Source organism: Trichechus manatus, unplaced genomic scaffold (assembly GCF_000243295.1).
Source record: "Trichechus manatus latirostris isolate Lorelei unplaced genomic scaffold, TriManLat1.0 scaffold00125, whole genome shotgun sequence".
Lineage (NCBI taxonomy): Eukaryota > Metazoa > Chordata > Mammalia > Sirenia > Trichechidae > Trichechus > Trichechus manatus.
Genome location: NW_004444061.1, coordinates 5,518,816 through 5,539,477, shown reverse-complemented (window position 1 = coordinate 5,539,477; position 20,662 = coordinate 5,518,816). Strand labels below are relative to the sequence as shown.

Sequence of the window (20,662 nt, the reverse complement as noted above, 5' to 3'; positions counted from 1 at the left end):
GTCCTGGAGGGTCGCTGTGAGTTGGAATCGACTTGATGGCAGTGAGTTATAGTAAGTAAAGGTGCTGTCTCTGAGTAATTAGCATTCTTTGCACATTTACCCAGCTTTGTTCTTAATGAGAATTTCAGCTGTTGGAACAGCTGAAAGTTTTATTTCCTATTAACTGTCTGCTGACTGTACCCCAGTGTATTTGCATAATAATGATGGTGACAGTTGGGGGGAAATAGGAGACTGGTATTTACCAAGCAAATGTTGGATCATTTTATTCAGGAAGCTGTTCTTTTTCTATCTGTGCTTCATAAGAAATGTAAATAGTGTCTGCACATGGTAATAATCCCCAAATCTGGCAAAACTCTTGTATGATATTTGTACCCACATAAAATCTTGAAAATGGTATTTGAATATACCAGATGTTTTGTATCTCAGAAATGTATTGCTCTAGCAACACTACTTTATTTTTCCTAGTATTCATTAAAGAGGAGCCCTGGTAGCACAGTGGTTAAGTGCTTGGCTGCTAACTGAAAAGTTAGTATCAAACTCACTAGCTTCTCTTTGGGAGAAAAGACCTGGCGATCTGTTCTCAGAAAGATTACAGCCTAGGAAGCCCTGTGGGGCACTTCTCCTGTGTCATACTGGGTGACTAAGTCACAGTCGACTGTACAGCACACAACAACAGTATTCATTAAAATAGTTTTGATTTTCACTTGTAAATGCTTAGTACATTTCTTATATTTTCACTAAATAGAAAATTATGAATAGAAATTGTTTTAAGCAAGTTCATAAATATCTTTTCTAAAACTAAGATCAACTTGGGTGTATTCAAAAAAGGTAAATTTTAAAAATTATATGTTCTTTGAATTCTCACCACCTACCCTTCCCCACCCCAAGTGATAACCAATCACTGTTAACTTTTGGCAACCATTCTTTTCAGACCTCTGACCAAGCATATGCATATATAGAATAACGTTTTAAATTAAATGGGGGGAAAAAAAGAAATTTTTCTCTTTTGAATTCCCTGGAGTTAAGACCAATCTTTTAAATATACAGATAAGAAATCTCAGGTATTCGATAGATATATATAGATTGTAATGCATATAGATAAAGTGTGTTAATGACTTTAAACATAAGAAGTCCTTTTATTTTTGTTAAAATTGATCATCTAAAAATAATGTATTGACAGACTTGTTAATGTATTCACTGATTTTTTAAAAATGTTAAATGAGCTTACATGATATAAAGTTTATGAAGAAGTCACATTTTTACTTTTTACATTTAGTTATGAACATAATGGAAAATGTATCTATTTTGAGAAAAAAAACCAGCTTGTAGTTTTTCAATTGGTAGATGTTAGTTTTTGTGGTAAAATTTCTGTATTATAAGTTTATATATAATAGTAAGTCATTTATCACTGCATCTTTAAATTCCTTAACTCTAAGTACATCTCAACTTTTTATTTATCCATCTTCCATTCCTTGCCAATAGTGTTGCACTTTTCTACAATTTTGGAAAATCTTGGAAATCAGATCCAGGAATTATTAAAGCTACAGAAGAACAAAAGAAAAAGGTAGCAAGATACAGTCTTTGTTTAACTGTCAAATTATCAGTATTTATAGCAGATTAACTAGAGTACAAAGGAAGAAATTGTCTTTTGGAATATGGAGAAATTTCACACTAAACTAAGATCATGTATATCTTACTTGATGCTCATCCTTACTGTTTTTGTGGTGTCTGTCCTTATACTTCTGTGACATTTTATCATTTCATGCTTCTCTCCCATATGGGGCTACTGCAGCTGCTTTGAGGGGCAAATACTATATCTTAACCATCTTTATAACCCCCCAATGAATAATATGTATTCAGTAAATGTTTGTTGAATGCCTATATAAACCTGAAGGCCAGTGAATTGGGTGATAGTACAGATATTTCATTCTAGTGACTAAACCATTTGTATAGATGATCCAGGGCACACCTTTTCTGTATTTAGGAAATCAAATTCATAATCTAAAGATGTCATGCGAGTAGAGAATTGAACTAGAATTAATTAGATTGTATTGAGAGCTATTTTATCCAGCCTCTGAAAACAAAACAAATCCTGATGATGAATTATTCCTATCCAGAGTAGAGTAAGACACTGGCACATTCTTACAGCCTAATCCCCCTTTTTCTAGGCTGCGTAGAGATTGCTACTCTTAAATTCCAGTTTTCTTCAGACATTATTGCTAATTGGTTTGCCAGGTTTCCTTAGTCGTAATCCAGTCTGAGGATTCTGTTCTTAATTGTACTTAGGTTTATTTTCATGTCTTCATCATCAACACCTATAAAGACCATTTCCTAAGATGGGTTGTTGTTATTGTTGTCAGGTGCTGTCGTGTTGATTCTGACTCACAGCAACCCTATATACAGCAGAACAAAACACTGCCTGGTCCTGTGCCATTCTCACAGTCTTTGCTGTGTTTGAGTCCATTGTTGCAGACACTGTGTCAGTCCATCTTGTTGAGGGTCTTCCTCTTTTTTGCTGACCCTCCAATTTACCAAGCATGGTGTCCTTCTCCAAGGACTGGTCCTTCCTGATAACATGTCCAAAGTATGTGAGACAAAGTCTCCCCATCCTCGCTTCTAAGGAACATTCTGTCCTTACTGCTTCCAAGACAGATTGTGTTTGTTCTTCTGGCAGTCCATAGTATATTCAGTATTCTTTGCCAACACTACAATTCAAAGACATCAATTCTTCTTCAGTCTTCCTCATTCATTGTCCAGCTTTCGTATGCACATGAGGCACCTGAAAACACCATGGCTTGGGTCAGGTGCATCTTTAGCCCTCAAGGTGAAACTTTTGCTTTTTAACACTTCAAAGGTTTTAAGGTGGATAACTTTATTTTCAGAGGAGTATCCCTGTACATAAGTTTGGGTTTGCGTTTTCATATATCCATGAATTACAATTCCTGTATTGTAATGAAATAGCACAAGTAAGTGAACAGAGGATTTTGTTTCTTATTTTGAAGTGAAAACATTGGTAAATTAAAGATGAACATCATGCTTATTGGTTTGTATTGATGGCACAATAGTTGATCATTGTCAGATTAAAAAAAAGTTCGGTTTTGAATAAAATATTGTTATTTTTTTAATTCACAGACAATAGTTGAACTTGCAGAGACAGGAAGCCTGGACCTCAGTATATTCTGCAGTACCTGTTTGGTAGTATTTTCTTCTTTATTCTTCTCTTCCCCCTGGCAGTGGCATAGCATAGAAGGGGTGGGGTGTGGGGAACAAGAAGAACAATTTCTTTAGGTGAGCACCTTTTCACCCAAAAAAGTGGCTTTTTAGATCATGGGATGAGAGGAAAGATGGTCAGAAGGTGGCTCCTTTCTAATGTGCTTATTCCTCTTATTGGTAGAACCTGACCACACTTCTGATTCGGAGGCACCATTCATTCACGCTAATTTTCATTCTCTTTTTTCTCTCTTAAAATGTAACTCAGTAAATTAAGAGCTAAGTAATAAAGTATTTAAAATCAAAGTTTTACTATAATTTCCTAGTACATTGTTTTCCTAACTACAATTTAAGAAAATGTATTCTTATATTTTAAAGGTCACAATGGGAAAATCCATTAGATAACTTTTAAGACAACATGTCCTCCAAACTGGTTCAATCTGAATAGTATCTGTCTGTATTAGAATGTTTATGCAACTTGAACACAATTTTATCGGTGATATTAAAAGTCATCATTTCCAGCCAGGTCGTGGGTAAAGATATATATGCAATTAAATAAATTTATTTATGGAATCAGGTATAGTAATTTTGACATTGTTTACTACTAAACATCAATTTTCTATAGAATAATAAATACTGTTTTGTTTTAATTATTTTCTGCTTAATTTTTATAATATGTATAAAAAATAAATAGTCTGTCATAATGTTAAACCACATTTTTCTACATGGAAATTGAAATATCCCCAAATCATACCTGAAACTCAGTGCTCATTTATACCTTTAAGTTATACAATGCAAAGCCGTTAATGTCAACATTTGATTAATAATAGTTGATTAGTTTAGGTTTATAGAATGAGTTTTGAAACTTAGCTCTAATTTTACAAATTCTGTAAGTTGTTTTACTTTTCTTTGATTAAACAGGTATGATTTTGAATATTCAACATATACACTTCATTACTTCTGATAATAACTTTTGGGTACTGACTAGATTCTTTTGTACTTTCAGGCCTTTATGCTTTACAAAGGGTAATTCCCATGATTAGCATTTTTTTCTTAATGCTTAGAATGTTTTTATAGACTGCTATTTCTGTGGAAATATTCTGTTCCACACAGTCAGATATTCAGTGCTGAAGTACTTGCCATGTAACTGTTGCCATCGAGTTGATTTTGACTCATAGCAAACCCTATAGGACAGAGTAGAACTGCCCCATAGGGTTTCCAAGAAGCGGCTGGTGGATTCAGACTGCTGACTTTTTGGTTAGCAGCTGAGCTCTTAACCACTGCGCCACCAGGGCTCCACTTGACATATGACAAACAAATTATTTATGTAGTCATTCAATACAGGTAGTAGTTTAATTGTTAAATAAATATCCAGTGGCAAGAACAAGACTATTTTTGTCATCAATAGCATAAATGTTTTGTTAGATGTTATTGTAAGTTCGTGTATTTCTAGGTAGATAATTCCATGCTGTAAAGAGCATATCCTGTTATAAAATGATTCAGACTGACTGAGTTATTTATCATTATATGGGGATGCTTCATACCCTGAGAATACACATGTGTGTCAGAGTATGCTAAAAATGAATTAACTGTGTAAGTGAACTTAAGGGGACTGTTATCAGGAACGCTGCATCCAAGTCACTCCTTAACTGGTCAGTCTTTTAGTTCAACTTTCATTGACTAGTATTGCCCAAAGGGGAAATATAGCTGAGGACTGCAGGTAAAGATAAAAGGATGTATGTCATTGCTGCTTTCTCCTCAATAAATTTATCTCATATCTGTGGCTGAGAATAACTTATACTTTCTTTGGTCCACAGACCATTTTAGTAGGTATAAAGAACTACACAGTCCTCTGATGCCTTTTCTCTGGTACCTCAAAGTAGTGTGTAACCTCATGCAAACTGATAGAGAAATGGCAATGCTTTTGTTGAGACACCAGTGAAGGATATTACAAATGTTTCTGGCTTGGGTTAATAACTCTTGTCATACATCCAGCATGGAGGCTACCAGACCTATGAATACCACCAGCGAGTTCTTATATTCACTTGACTGATTTACAGTAACGTAGGGTCAAATGTATTTCATAACACTTAAACAGAAAAACATCATAAACATGAATTCTTTCTTGCCTGTCAGGAGCTGAATAATAGATTCCATGTTTTCTGCAAGAAATAGCGACTGTTTAAACTTCCACTTTCTTAGCTGTGGTCGTGTAATCTGAGTTCTCAGGAGGCACTTAAATAGATGTGTATACTTACAGGTTTTGTTTTGTTTTTGCTATATTTGTTAATTTGGGAAGCAGACTTACATTTTAAGAATTTTGAATTTAAAAGCTTATTTTATTCACTTCCAATCTGACCTTCCTTTCACTAAGGAACAATTTTATTCAAGAATAACCAATATCATGACCATTAATCACACTTAATCGTCATTTAGAAGCCTGGATAGTGATAAGTTTTATTTTTCAGAAATTTTGAGGAATGTGAATGAAATAAAGTACCATTCATCTCAACAGCAACTTAATTTTTAATATTTTAGTTATTTTTGTAAATTGATAATTCTGTTCCAATCTTAAGAATTTATATGCTGGAGTAGCCTTATCTTTTTAGTCTTTGTTGTTGCCAGTTGAAATTTCATTAACAAAATAGTAGTGATTTTTGTTTAGTTTTATTTATTGGGAAATGTTGGTATAATCCTATTCAAAGAAATGTAGTTTATTTTTGCATAATTGTATTTTGAGAAAATAAATATTCAGCTTTTCTTTATTGGTTATGCCTTTCATAATCCTTTTACATGCCTGTTAACAGATACGGAAACCAGTGAGGTCCAAACATTGTGGTGTGTGCAACCGCTGCATAGCGAAATTTGATCATCATTGCCCATGGGTGGGTAACTGTGTAGGTGAGTTATGTTAGTAATTTCTAAATATATTGTTCATTTAAAGTACTTAACATTATTTTAGGTAACCAATGAAGTACATTATTAGATAGAAGAAAGTTCATTCTTGCATTCTATTGCATCTGTCATCCCCTTACCCTCATTTTTCTGGTTGACCAAATAGCATCTCAGTTGAGGGGGGTGGGGGAGAAAGTTACAAAATCAGTGTCTAGAAAAGATTGATATCATTTATCAGTTTTCTGATGCCTAGTCTTTAATACTTTCTCCATTGGGTAATAGTGAAATCGATAAGAATGCAAATTATTATATTTTAATTAAACTAAAGGAAATAAGGCAGTAAAAGTATTTGAAAGGATGTTATGTACAGAGGCAGTGAAGAATGAAATATAAGAACGCTACATACCTCAGTGTTCAAGAATGGTGTAGTCTGACGAGATGGACTAAGTGGTCTGAGAGATGACCCTTTATGAGGTGACAGGAGGGAAACATTACAGGGCTTGTGTGACCTTGTTAGAAGCCTTTGAAAAATTGGATTATAAAATTTATAAAAAATAAAGATAAAACGGTAATTTTAAACCTCAGAAAACAAAGAATAGGGTTAAAGCTTTAGAATTGAGATTTATTTGGCTCATTGGGACTCTTTTGTCTTCAGAATGAACATCACTGCAGTCATCACATCTTTGTGTATTTATAAGCATTCTTATTTTAAGACATTTATTAAAACATTTATTTTCTTGAAAAACATTCTAGAAAATAATATATGTGATTATTGTCCAAGTTATATCACACCTTTCATGGCATACCCCCAAAAGGTGTATTACCAGTTGTTTTTTCTTAGCTGAAAAAAATTGCTCTGTGTTGTTCTTTAGGTGCAGGCAACCATAGATACTTTATGGGCTACCTATTCTTCTTGCTTTTTATGATCTGCTGGATGATTTATGGTTGTATTTCTTGTGAGTACAATTAGTTTTCTGCCTTTTAAAACATAAATGTTTGCATAATCAGATTAAATTTACCATATTAGCAAATTATAATAATGACAAACTTTTTTAACTAAAAATTATGGTTTGGGGCATAAAGGAGAAAAATAGCTATAGAACTGTTTTTATATTATCAAATTATGTTCAGCATATAGTGTAAGCAAAGAGAATTATTGGCTAACTACTGTTTTTAATCTCTCTCCACTGAAAAATGTGTTGGTTTAATAGGCTTTGAAAAGCTTCTGGGTAAAATACACCAACATTTTTTCACATCATGTGCTTGCTTTTCCCTAGTAGTTTATATATTATGTGATTGTGCTAGTTCCTTTTTACCAAACAGTTGGGAAAATATACTTGAAGTTAAGTTTGCATAGAACTTGAAATATTTTGAAAAGTGAGGTATTATTATTGCCTATTAAGAATATTAGTAGGTATTAGAAGTTACCCTTTTAAGAATAAGTTTTCATTCACTCAACCATATACGTATAGTAACTTAGAGGAAATGATGGGTTTTTATTGCATTGAGAAAACAATTTGGAAAGAGTTTTAATGATGACAGTTACTGTGCTTCAGGGCTTGGTGGCACTTAGCATAAACATGTATTAGATCCTGGTTTAACAATAAAATCTTGGGTGGTTGCTTTCCTGGTCCTTCTATCCCCACAGATAATTAAATAATCTCTGTCATTGTCTTAATGAACAAAAAGAGGCTCCCTCTTCAAATAGAGATTAATAGGAAGATTTGGTCAAAGAGCTTGACCTAATTTCTGGCCCAGCACACCTGTAAGAGAACACGTTCCTGCCAATAACAGCTGTTCTTTATGGCAGCAGCTCTCAAAGAGCAGGAGACTTTGTGTTGGAAAGAAAAAGCCCAGCTAACAAGAGGTGACTTCACCTGTTAAGTTATACATCCTCCATTCAAACAAAAAAATCTTTCTTATCTGTATAATCTTATTTTTGTATTAAAAAAAATGTTCTTTTAAGTATTGTATGTATGCATTACCAATTAAATATTAACTATTGTTAAGATACAGTACTTTTTTAAGATAGGTTACTGCTTTCCCATTTCTGTCTTTAGTATTTTTTCTTTATTAGTGTATAATTCAGTTTTTAAGAGTATAAGAAACATTTTCTGTTGAAAATTAAGTAACTCTAGATAGACTCTTTGATCACGTTTTCTAAGTGGTACCTAGTACAAATGCGTACATTGGGTGCTTGAATTGATACAATTGAGTACTTCTCTTCTGGCTTTAGACTGGGGACTCCACTGTGAGACCACTTACACCAAGGATGGATTTTGGACGTATATTACTCAAATTGCCACATGTTCACCTTGGATGTTCTGGATGTTTCTGAACAGTGTTTTTCATTTCATGTGGGTGGCTGTACTACTCATGTGTCAGATGTACCAGGTATGTACAAGTCCTTTATTTGTTCTTCAGTGTGCTAACTGAAAACTGTCATAAAAGTTCACTCTGCTTAAAAGATACTAATGTATTCTCTTTTGAACCACTCCTGCTTTTCAAGGATTCATTTTACTTTCGATTTACCTTCTCTTTCTGGCTCCCTCCTGTCCTTCGTTTTCTCATATTAAGAACTTTCTTTTTTTTTTAAATATTGTGTTTTAGGTGACAGTTTACATAGCAAGTTAGAGTCCCATTTAACAATTTTTATACAAATTGTTTCATGACACTGGTTACAATGTTCACAACGTGTCAGCATTCTCATTATTTCCATTCTCTTTGTTCTGTTTTCATTAATTTAGCTTCCCTGCCCCTCCTTGCCTTCTCATCTTTGCTTTTAGGTAAATGTTGACTGTTTGGTCTCAAATAGTTGATTGTTTAAGGGAGCACATTACTCACGGGTGATATTGTTTATTTTATAAGCCAATCTATTATTTGGCTGAAAGGTGACCTCCAGGAGTAGCTTCAGTGCCAAGTTCAACAGGTTTCTTAAGACAGTAGTCTCAGGGGTTCCTTTAGTTTCTGTAAGTCCAGTTGTTGTTGTTGTCAGGTGCTGTCAAGTTGGTTCTGACTCATAGTGACCCTACGTACAACAGAACGAAACACTGCCCCGTCCTATACCCTGCTCATGATCGTTGTTTGCTTGAGCCCATTGTTGGCAGCCACTGTGTCAGTCCATCTCATTGAGGGTCTTCCCCTTTTTCGCTGACCCTCCACTTTACCAAGGGACTGGTCTCTCCTGATAACATGTCCAAAATATGTGAGATGAAGTCTCGTCATCCTCCCTTCTAAGGAGTATTCTGGCTGTACTTCTTCCAAGACAGATTTGTTCATTGTTTTGGCAGTCCATGGTATATTCAGTATTCTTCGCCAACACCACAACTGAAAGGCGTCAGTTCTTCTGTCTTCCTTATTTAGTAGTTCTGGCCTTTTTTAGGAATTTGGATTTTGTTCCTCATTTTTCTCTCATTGTATCCGGGACCTATTGTGTCCCTGGTCAGAAGGGACGATAGTGGTAGCTGGGCACCATCTAGTTCTTCTGGTCTCAGGTTAGAAGAGGCCATGGTTGTGATGGCTCTTAGTCCTATGTACTAGTTTCTTCTTTGAGTCTTTGGTTTCCTTCATTCTCTTTTGTTCCAGATGAGTAGAGACGAATAGTATCTTAGATTCATATTAAGAACTTTTGACATTCAGTATTACTTTCAAGACAGCTTTTTATTTCTGTTGTTTCTGATTCAAATGCATTCATTTGGATAAAACAGTAAGCTTAGATTGATGATGCCATTCATTTTGTTTTTATTTTAATGGTGTCATTTTTATTATCCACAAATAAGATTTTTTTTTTTTAATTAAGGTTTAAGAAAAGTTCATTCTTTAGGAGGCTAAATGGAGAGGTTGCCTCTGTGCATAGTGTGTATCTGTCCATTGTGTTACTGGGCACGATGCCAAGTAACCTGTTTTTAAATGTTTTCCCCATTTAGCTGACTACACAGTGAAAATATCATATAAACTAACTTGATGATCTCCTGATGGAAAACCAAAAAATAGACCATCATTTGCCTCTCCATCCCAGTCCTCTTGAGAATAAACTTTTTTAATATTAAATATTCAGAGAGAGTAATGGTTTGTTTTCTTTACCTATTAGATATCATGTTTAGGTATTACTACAAATGAAAGAATGAATGCCAGAAGATACAAGCACTTTAAAGTCACAACAACATCTATTGAAAGCCCATTCAAGTACGTACACGTTTTCATCTTTAATATTTTCCCTTGGCATATAAATTTTTTTACTAACTGAACTCAGTAAATGTCTAGTGAATACATCAAAGAAAAGTATTTTCTTTAGGTATGGCAATAGACTATGAAACAGAGAATATTTCTTTTACTTAGCAGTATTTAAAGTAGCCTAATTCTAAGATTTCTTCCAGAGGTAGCATTGATTAGTTCATATTAATTGTATATATACAGTTGGCCGTTTGTATCTGCGGGTTCTGCATCCTCAGATTCAACCAACTGCGGATTGAAAATATTTGGGGAAAAAAAAGAGTTTCAAAAAGCAAACCTTGAATTTGATGCGTGCTGAGAGCTATGCTGAATCCACGCGAATGAAATGATGTGTAGGCATCCCCTGCTATAGCCTCCCGCCATTTCACAGAACATCAGTCTCTCTCCAGTACTTGTTGTTTGAGCATTGTTCACCTCCCGTCTTGTTGTTTTTCCCTTAACAATACATACTGTATAACAACTATTTACATAGCATTTACATTGTATTCACATTGTATTCGGTATTGTTAAGTAATCTAGAGATGATTTAAAGTATATGGGAGGATGTGTGTACTTTATATGCAAATACTATGCCATTTTATATAAGGGGCTTGAGCATCTGCGGATTTTCGTATCCACGGGGGTCTTAGAACCAATCACCCATGGATACCGAGGGATAACTGTATATATACATATATATATATCTTTCTTAACTTGCATTCAGTTTGATGCTTAGAAGCAGTGTCCTAATTATATGAAGTGTTTAAAACTTGGAGTTTTACGCTAGCCACTTGCCTATTATCCTAATGCTTTTGCAATGCTATTAATTCTTGCATGCTTCTAGAAAGCAAGCAGACCTTTAAATAAAAACAAGCATAAGAGAGTCAGTTTGTTGGTTTTGAGAATTCTCCCATAGGTACAACTATCATATAAGGCGTAAAACTCACTGCTTTTCCAAAGGTATTATTGAAGTCCTAAAATTCCCTGAGCTTATCCTTGAGGTTTCCTTTTTTTTAATTGTTACTCTTTCGTCTTCTGCCATATTCATGTTACTTATAATTATTTCTTAATTTCGCTTTCTCAATTTTGGAGGTAGTTTTTCTCCTTGCCAAAAGCTACATATTGAGAAAAAAAATTATCAAAAATTGCACAGGAATGAAAGAAATGTACATTTGAATAACTTTAAAATATAATTTTGTTACCCATTAAATTAACAAAAGAGAAAAATAAAAGTCAGTGTTGGCACAGCTGTGGGGAAACATGAATACATACATAGACTGATAGATTGATACACAGATGAGGTATAAATTGGTCTGTCTTTCTGGCAAGTAACCTGAATTTTTAAGTTTGGAAAAAATACATTTAACACTAAAATTATATGGAACTTACTTACTTTATTAAATCATTGTTCTAATCGACTTTGTTTGGGTTTTATTTGGTTTTTAGCCATGGATGTGTAAGAAACATTATAGACTTCTTTGAATTTCGATGCTGTGGCCTCTTTCGTCCTGTTATCGTGGACTGGACCAGGCAGTATACAATAGAATATGACCAAATATCAGGATCTGGGTACCAGCTTGTGTAGCACCATCTTTATCTTATGAAGCATATTGCTGAGTGGTGCCTGAAAACTGTGTCTGTCCGTGTCTCTCTCACACTCGAATCCACATCCTTTGAACAATAGCATGCTATGTGTAGGGCTAACAATGAATTTTAGTCTTTTTTTTTTTTTCCCCAACACTTATTAACAAAAGTAAACATGGACAGAACACACTGCCACTTCTGGGAAGAAGAAAGATCATAAAAAGGATTTTAATGGTTCTTAATGTGGGAATTCACAAACTACTCAACTTTTTGGTTTTGTTCTCATAACACTTTTCATGAAAAAAGAGTGAACTTACTCTGTCGATAGACGTGGTATACTGATTAGAAGTGTTCAGTTCTAGCTAAGACTAAATTTATGGTGTATGGTTAAAGTTTATGATGCAATCTACTGATAGTATTGTATCTAATTCCAGAAGAGTTGTTTTATATTGATTCGGACTAGTATTGTGTACATTTTAGAATGTACATGTAAATACTGTGATAAAAATCATGTGGTTGTATTAGGGATCTACTGTAACATGCCTTCAAAGGCACAAGAAAATAATGTTCACAAAAAATGAGCTAACAATAATTTACTTCTATCAGCTGTTGCCTTGCTGATATATTTCTAGTTCAGTGAAATAATTTGTAGTAACCTTGCTCTGAGGTTTTATGGTCTGATAATAAAGCACTTGCATGAGTACAGTAAGTCACGTTACTTCGTTCAAATTTAAAAGCCCTACTAAGTGCATGATACACTTCATAGAATGTATACTAGGAGACACTATCCAGTGAGCATAAATTAGAATTTAATTTGATGTGCAAACAGTCCAATTTTTAAAAGAGTTGAGATGGTATTTTCAAGAAAAGGCAGAACAAATAAGTTAATGCAAAATTGTCAGTAATAGAGATAAATGGATATCGTTTTAAATTCTGAGATGCAAAATAAATTGTAGGCAAAATAATGGAGTTTAACTAAAAATGGAGCATGATCTCTGTATATAGCACATGTGAATAAAACAAAAACTAATGGTATATTCTCGTTCTTCAAAAGTGACCTATCAGAAAGTAGAATTTAATCCCCAAGATTGTTTCAATTTTCCCAGTATTGAATGTTTTGAAATTCGTTAAAAGCTGTCTGAAAAAAAATTCAGAAAGATTTTCTTATTGTTAAATGTGATGCACTGATCAATTTTTGTTGCAGCATTTCCATACTCACGGTGAACTGCTTGTCACTTGCTTCATAAATATTGTTTACAGAGTGATACTTGGTTTAGTCCTCTGAAGTGCTGTAGCAAACTGTGGTTCGAGCAACCTGTGGGAAACCCGTGAGAGGGAACAGGCTGAGTGGGTGGGTAGGGAGGGTGGTCAGACTGACAACAGATCCTAGACCAGTGTAAAGAATGTGTATCTGTATATAAATAATTTATCAAATAATTTTCTCTTTGTGTCTGTGTTAGTATATTTAAAGCTGCTCATTTCATTTTATCCAACCAAAAAGAAAAGGGAGATAACTAATGAGCTTCTAGTGATGTTTAATATTGCTGTTAATAGGCATTATACCCTGCAAGTTCACTGCATGTCTGATGCTTGGTAAAATTAGTATTTCCTGCAAAATGCAGATTACAGGTATTAAAGCAATCTAGTGGTGTAACCCGCCCCTTGCCTTAGTAAGAGGAGCAGTGAAAATGTATATAGTTGATGTTCAGTATTTCCAAGTAGTTTTTTTTTTATAGTTTCTATAACCATAAGTCACACATCAAGAAAGATTACCCTTAATGTTAGTGTTTTAATATTAGAAAATTGGCATACGTATTTTATTTTTGAAAAGGGAAGAGATGGGTGTGGGGTGGCAATAGCATTGTGCCATTTTTGTCATAGAATGTAAAAAACTGGTTAACTTTACAAATGTCTCTGCTGGTTTTGACTACTAATTGGGGGAAATTTTAGATAATTTTTAAATTCAAAGTTATTTATACAACGCTAGAATTTTGTTTTAATTTTTGTATTTTGAGCCACTTCACATGAAAACTCAGTTGCAATTTTTATCATACATTTTTATGAACATTCAGAGACTATGGTGGTTTTTTTCAGAGTTTAGATAAGAGTGTTGTTACCATTTTCTTTGTGGTACAATATTCTTTTCAGTGCACATGACACGTCTATCAGTTAAACAGAACTAGAGGGTTTAAAACCCTCTAGGTGTGTAATTACATGGAAAATACTAGCAGTGTGAATGCTTTGGTACTAACCATCTCAGTACCAATGAAATCTATAACTCAGAAATGGTCAGATGATCAGGAGCCAACTATGCAGCAGTGTACCGTCTGTTTATTTTGTAGGTCCTGTGTGTGGAACCAGCTTAACCCACTTCTAAAGTTGTGTGTGAACGTAACCCATTTGGGAATAGTTCATATCAGTTTAATTGGATAATTTTAGCAAATAGCAGTTTAGTCTCAGCCCTGAACATGAATTTCTTCCTTGGGAGTTTTTATTCTTCATATTTTTTGTGTTCCAAGAAATTTATTTGAAATATTAATAAGTGTAAAACAACATAATTACATCTTAAGCTATGGATATTTTTATTTTATATTTTATTTATAACTGTGCCAAGTATTATTTTACTACTTACCATGTTACTCTGTGGAAAGAAAAACCTGTAAAATGTTTAATAAATTAGCTCTCCATAACATAAATCTGTCACAATTTTGTAAAATATTAATCAAATAAATATTGACTCTTAAGTATGTGCTTGTCTTGTGGTTTCAGTCAAGTCACTTCAAAAGATTGATTAAATAGGTTAGAAGTGGAGCCTGTGATACAAGATTATGTATGTATGGTCATCAAGGATCCAGGTGGCATGAGACTGGAGAAATTGGCAGAAGTAAATGATGGGGTGTGTGTGTGTGTGTGTGTGTGGTGCAGAAATAAATGATGGTGTGTGTGTGTGTGTGCGTGCGCGCGCGTGTGTGTGGTGCTTTTTTAAAAAGAGTAAAGAATTTTGGATTGCCTCCAAGTGTTAAATATGAGAATGTCTAAAGCCACTATAGCAAAACTACACCTACCAATTATCGATCTCATTTACTTGAGAAGTTGTGCGTGACAGAGAAAGCTTTTTGATCTGGGAATTAGAAAAGCAAAAGTGATGAAGGAATCCTTCCCTGTTGCTTATGTGGTTGTTAATGGTTTGAGAGCCCAGTGGTATTAAACAGAAATATTCTTAGATTGAACTAGTACTCAACTCATAATTACTTTATGCTATTGAAAGTAATGCTCCAGAATTGACTAGAGATCAAGTAACACTTTTTTGAACAAATGTATAAAATACAGTAAACTCTACCACCAGGCATCAGGTTTAATTCCAACTGGAATTAAAAGTTTAATTACTTTCTGGAGTCTCTGGGTGGTGCAAACGGTTAGCAGCCTCATCTGCTAACCAAAAGGTTGGCAGTTTGAGTCTACTGAGATCACCTCAGAAGAAAGGCTTGATCTACTTCTGAAAAATGAACCATTAAAAACCCTATGGAGCACAGTTCTTCTCTGACACACATGGGGTTGCCATGAGTTGGAATGGACTCTATGGCCACCGGGCTTTTTTGTTTAATTACTTTCTCCCCTTCTTTGTCTACTTGTCTAGATCCCCCGGTCCTTGCCAGATTGGTAGATCAGATCTGTAATGTGGATGTCTGGTTCTAAGAGTATAGAGATAATTGGAAACAAGTGTCATGTAGCAGGATAGGAAATCTCAGCTTTTTGTTGGAAAATATTTTAATATGACTTTTAAAATAGAGAAACCTGTAATTCCAAGTAAAACTTTCAGAACGCCCCTTGATCAAAGTCAGCTAAGTCACAGACCCAAGGAAACCAGATGTGACTCGCAGAAAACTCTTGGCAATTCCGGAGTAGGAATGTTTCGCTCAGGTAAGTTTTACTAAAATATTGACATTTTTAATAGACAGTAATGTCTTATAGTACTCAGAAAGAGAGACTGTTTCCATTCAAAGCATCAGAAAGGCTCACTTTTGCTATTTCTATTAATTTCCAAGATGCTGAATTTTGAGAACATACTGTATGTGTGTTTCTGAAAGAGATGGTTAAGAACCATTATCCCATAATTAGGGGATAGCCAGTAAGTGCCAAAGAATCTGCTAAAACTTCCTGTGAGATAGGAAGATGCCATAATAGTCTGTTTTCATACATGAGTTTTAAATTAAAGATTGTATTTCTTCATTTTACTTGAATCTTGCCAGCATACTATAGGATAATGAACTACATGGCAAAAAAGGCAGATGCTTCTTAAAGAGTAAATATTAACGTGATTTTTATTATTTATACAAAACAATTTTAAGTAATATACTTTCTGGGAAAAGGAGTTGTATACATAGTGCAGGGAGCCCTGGTGGGTGCAGTGGTTAAGTGCTCAGCTATTACCAGAAGGTCGGCAGTTCGAACCCACCAGCCGCTCCATGGGAGAGCGATGTGACAGTCTGCTTCTGTGAAGATTACGGCCTTGGAAACCCTATGGGGCAGTTCTGCTCTGTCCTGTAGGGTCAGTATGAGTCGGAATTGACTCAGTGGCAACTGGCTTAATGGGTTATATGCTTAGTGCAGAAGCCATGTCATAGGCTATTTTCAGATGGCCTCAAAATAGCATTATATGATGACAAGACTCTTAAAGTGGAAAACTTAAATTCCTTTGTTGCCAATAGAATCACTTTATGGTAGAGGCTACTGTCAGTTCAGATAGTGCACCACCCAACTGCTTGGCCTTGGTTTCCAATGGGTATTAGCAGTAAATACTTTTCAGCTTCTCTAATAAGAAACAAAAGCCAGAGAATTTGCAATTAAATTTATCCCCCCCCCCCCATTTTAATGTTGTTACTCTTTTATTTGGAAGTTAAGTACCTGAGTCTGCTGGTGATGAATTCTTTCAATTTTTTTGTGTCTATAAGTTTTATGTTTGATTTTGAAAGATATTTTAACTTGTTACAGAATTCTGGTTTGACAGTTTTTTCTTTTTTCTTTCCGTATTTTAAACAAGTTGCTCCACTGTCTTCTTACTTTCATTGTTTCCAGCAGGAAATCTGCTGTCTTCTTTAAATTTGTTCCTCTGTACGTGTTTTTTTCTCTGGCTGTTTTGGGGCTTGTTCTAAGTTACTATTCATGGCATGTTTTGGTGTAGTTTTCTTCTTGTTTCTTGTGTTTGGTGTTCATTGAACTTGGATCTTTAAGTTTACAATGTTTACCACATTTGAAAAATTTCAGTCATTATTTCCTCATATATTTTTCCTCTCCCTTGCCTTTCAGGGACTCCAGTTATACACTTGAGGTTGTCCCACAACTCACAGATGCTGTTTGTTTTTTTTAATTCCATTTTCTCTGTTTATTTGGGATAGTTCCTATGTATTTTCTTCTGCAGTGTCTAGTTTGCCATTAGTACCATATAGTGTATTTTTCATCTCATAAATTGTAGTTTTCATCTACAGTGTTTTATTTGGATCTTTTTTCATATCTTCCATGTCCCTACTTTACTTTTTGAACATATGGGGTACAATCAAAATAACTTTAATATCCTTTATCTGTTAATTTTAATATCTCAATCAGTTCTGAGTTGATTTGATTTTTCTCTCTCATTATGATTGGTATTTTCCTGATTCTTTGCTTGCCTGGTAATTTTTTATTGGATGCCAGACACACTGAATTTTACATTGCTGGGTGCTGGATATTTTTGTATTCTTATACAAAAAATCTGGAGCTTTGTTAGTTGGAAGCTTTGATCCTTTCAGGTCTTGCTTTTAAGATTTGTTAGGCAGGACCAGAGCAATGCTCAGTTTAGGGCTAATTATTCCCCATTACTGAGGCAAGACCCTTATGTGTACTCTACCCAAAATCCCATGGATCATGAGGTTTCCCAACATAGCTGGTAGGGACAGGCACTATTCTAGGCTCCATGTGAGCAACAATCACTGTTACCTCCAGGCTTTTTAGGTGGTTCTTTCCCTGGCCTTGGGTAGTTACTTCACATACATGTGCTGTCAAAACTTAGCTGAAGTCTCAAGGTGTGGGTGGGGATGTGTGCACGTTTCTGTTCTGTGTAGCTCTCCTCTCCCCTCCTAGTAACTGTAGTCACCTTGGTCTCCCTAGAGTCTTGGCTCGTCTCAACTCAGGGTGGCTGGCAGGCTCCACCAGAGTTCTCTCTTTGCACTATATCCTGGGTGCTCCCTCAAAGCAGTAAGTTGTTGTAGTCGTAAGACTGATCTTTTTTCCCCATAAAGGTCTTTTGTTGTCTGTTGTGTTTTCTTGTTGTTTTAAGTGAGCAGGTAAATGTGGTACCTCTTATTCCAGCTTGGCTATAAGTGGAAGTCTGAATGCATTTTTTTTTTTTTTAGTTTGTAATATGAAATGTTGATAGATGTAACTGTCATAAACAAACGCTCTTTGCGGTCCTTAGTAATTTAAGAACATAAAAGGGGTCCTGAGACCAAAAAGTTTGAGAACCACTGGTTCAGACCAACATTTTCCAGTGTTCTTTAAAATGTTAGCATTTCCATGGACAACTAATTCCGGTGAGAATTTAAATTTAAAGCAGATTTCTCAACCTCAAGATTTCAAGACCTTCAACATCCAAGTGTACACTGTGACTCTTCAAGGATACGTACATATATATATAGATCTGTAATTGCAACAGTCCCTAAACTTACTTGATCAGAACACTTTTTTCAAACTAGAGTTGTCAGCAATCCTCCATAAATATACCAAATCACTGTAATGGGCTGAAAATATTATTTAAAAAAATGTGTTTACTGATCATGCAGCACTTAACATTGCATTTGGATTACTTTGGGGCTACCCTGCTGACCTAACTTACATCCAAATGACCACAGTGATTCCTGCCCAAAGTCAAATTCCCATTTCTATTCCTAGAACCACGTGAAGTTTTGGGGTGGCTCCCAACCAAACTAAGAATGATTTCAATTATGAATGAGCATTTGTCTGTCTGAATTCTTCATTTTACTAGACAGAAATCTCAAATTTCCAGGCACCTGACAACCACATTTAGAACATTTTCCTCTAGAATATACTAGCATCATCTCCAGTACAGTTTGGGAAACATGGTAGATATGGGAAGTATTGGCTCCGTGTAAGGAACAATTTATTGGATATATGATTCTGGTTATTACTGCTACATATCAAACCACCCAGAACTTCCTTAAAACAATATTTTTTTTTCTCACAGACCTGCAATTTGGTCAGTGCTCACCAGGAATGCTCACTTTGCTCCACTTGACGTCAGCTGAGATGGTTCAGAAGGCCGGGGGCTGGAATCATTTGAAAGCTCACTTGCTCACATGTCTGATGGCTGATACTGTTGAGTAAGACCTCAGCTGAGACTATAGCTACAATACTTACATGTGGCCTCCCCTTGTAGTTTGGGTTTTCTCAGAACATAGTGGCTGAGTTCCAGGGGTGAACATCCCAAGAGAAGGAGGCAGGTAAAAGCTGTATTGTCTTCTAACCTAGCCTTGTCCATCATATTCCATTAATCGTCAGCCTCTACTCAGAGGAAAGGAATCTAGATTCCATCTTTTCATGGGAATTTCAAAGAATTGGTAGACATGTTTTAAAACCACATACAGAACCAGAAGTTACTCTTCAACTCAACCTATGTATTTTCTTGCCAATTAACTATTTCCCAGCCTGCTTAACTAAAAGACATTCCTCTCTCCCATGATGGAACTGGTATGACTTAAAAAATACCTCAAGGCAATAAATGTAAATAAGCATGAACTATTTCACTCAGTTTATCCTCAACTTCCCCCCACTGTTTATTTTTTGATGTCATACACCCCTGCCCCCTTTAGCTTTTCAAAATAAGCAATATAGTATGTTAAGATAGGTTTTAGAAAAGATTAAGATTATTATAGATCAGGCATATCACAGACCGATTTCACAGCCCAACTACCCTCCCCTACCCCTTGGGAGGGGAAGTCAGAGTGAGTCTCTTGTCTGGTAGGGAACTAGAAACTTCTTTTGGTGGAAGGATGAAAAAGTTCCTATATTTCTCCTTTTCTACCTGAGCTAGCTAACTGTGCTCAGGCAATGCTGTATTCTTTGCTTCTTATGCAGAATAGAACCATGAGAAAAAAGCACCCTAGTTTCCAGTAAATCACCATCAGATTTTTTTTTTTTCTCAAAAATCCTCACAATTGGACCAATAAGCAACATCATGATAAATGGAGAAAAGATTGACATCAAGAATTTCATTTTACTTGGATCCACAATCAACGCCCACAGAAGCAGCAGTGAAATCAAACGACGTTGCACTGTGCAAATGTGCTGCAAAAGATCTCTTTGAAGTGTTGAAAAGCAAAGATGTCACTTTAAGGACTAAGATGTGTCTGACCCAAGCCATAGTGTTTTCAGTTGCCTCATATGCATGCAAAAGCTGGACAATGAATAAAGAAGACCAGAGAAGAATTGATGCCTTTGAATTATGGTGTTGGTTAAAAATATTGAATATACCATGGACTGCTAGAAGAACAAACAAACCCGTCTTGGAAGAAGTACAGCCAGAATGCTCCTTAGCAGCGAGGATGGCAAGACTTCACCTCACATACTTTTTGGATGTCTAATCAGGAGGGACCAGTCCTTGGAGAAGGACATCTTGCTTGATAGAGTCGAGTCATCGAAAAAGAGGAAGACCCTCAATGAGATGGACTGACACAGTGGCTGCAACAATGGGCTCAAACATAACGACTGT

General features: G+C 35.3%; 1 protein-coding gene across 3 annotated transcripts in view; it reads left to right on the top strand.

Annotated features, from left to right (window-relative positions):
* Positions 1-14,650, top strand: part of ZDHHC17 (zinc finger DHHC-type palmitoyltransferase 17) — a 151,514-nt gene extending 136,864 nt beyond the window's left edge. The window contains exons 11-17 of one of the 3 annotated variants that reach the window (XM_004384621.3): positions 1,440-1,564; positions 3,133-3,195; positions 6,018-6,111; positions 6,978-7,061; positions 8,342-8,499; positions 10,196-10,290; positions 11,764-14,650. In XM_004384621.3, the coding sequence (XP_004384678.1) occupies positions 1,440-1,564; positions 3,133-3,195; positions 6,018-6,111; positions 6,978-7,061; positions 8,342-8,499; positions 10,196-10,290; positions 11,764-11,902 (758 nt within the window). In that variant the 3' untranslated portion in view covers positions 11,903-14,650. The remainder of the gene's footprint in view (positions 1-1,439; positions 1,565-3,132; positions 3,196-6,017; positions 6,112-6,977; positions 7,062-8,341; positions 8,500-10,195; positions 10,291-11,763) is intronic. The other 2 variants (XM_023738891.1, XM_023738890.1) reach the window with 2 other exon arrangements.
* The last annotated feature ends 6,012 nt before the right edge of the window (positions 14,651-20,662 follow it).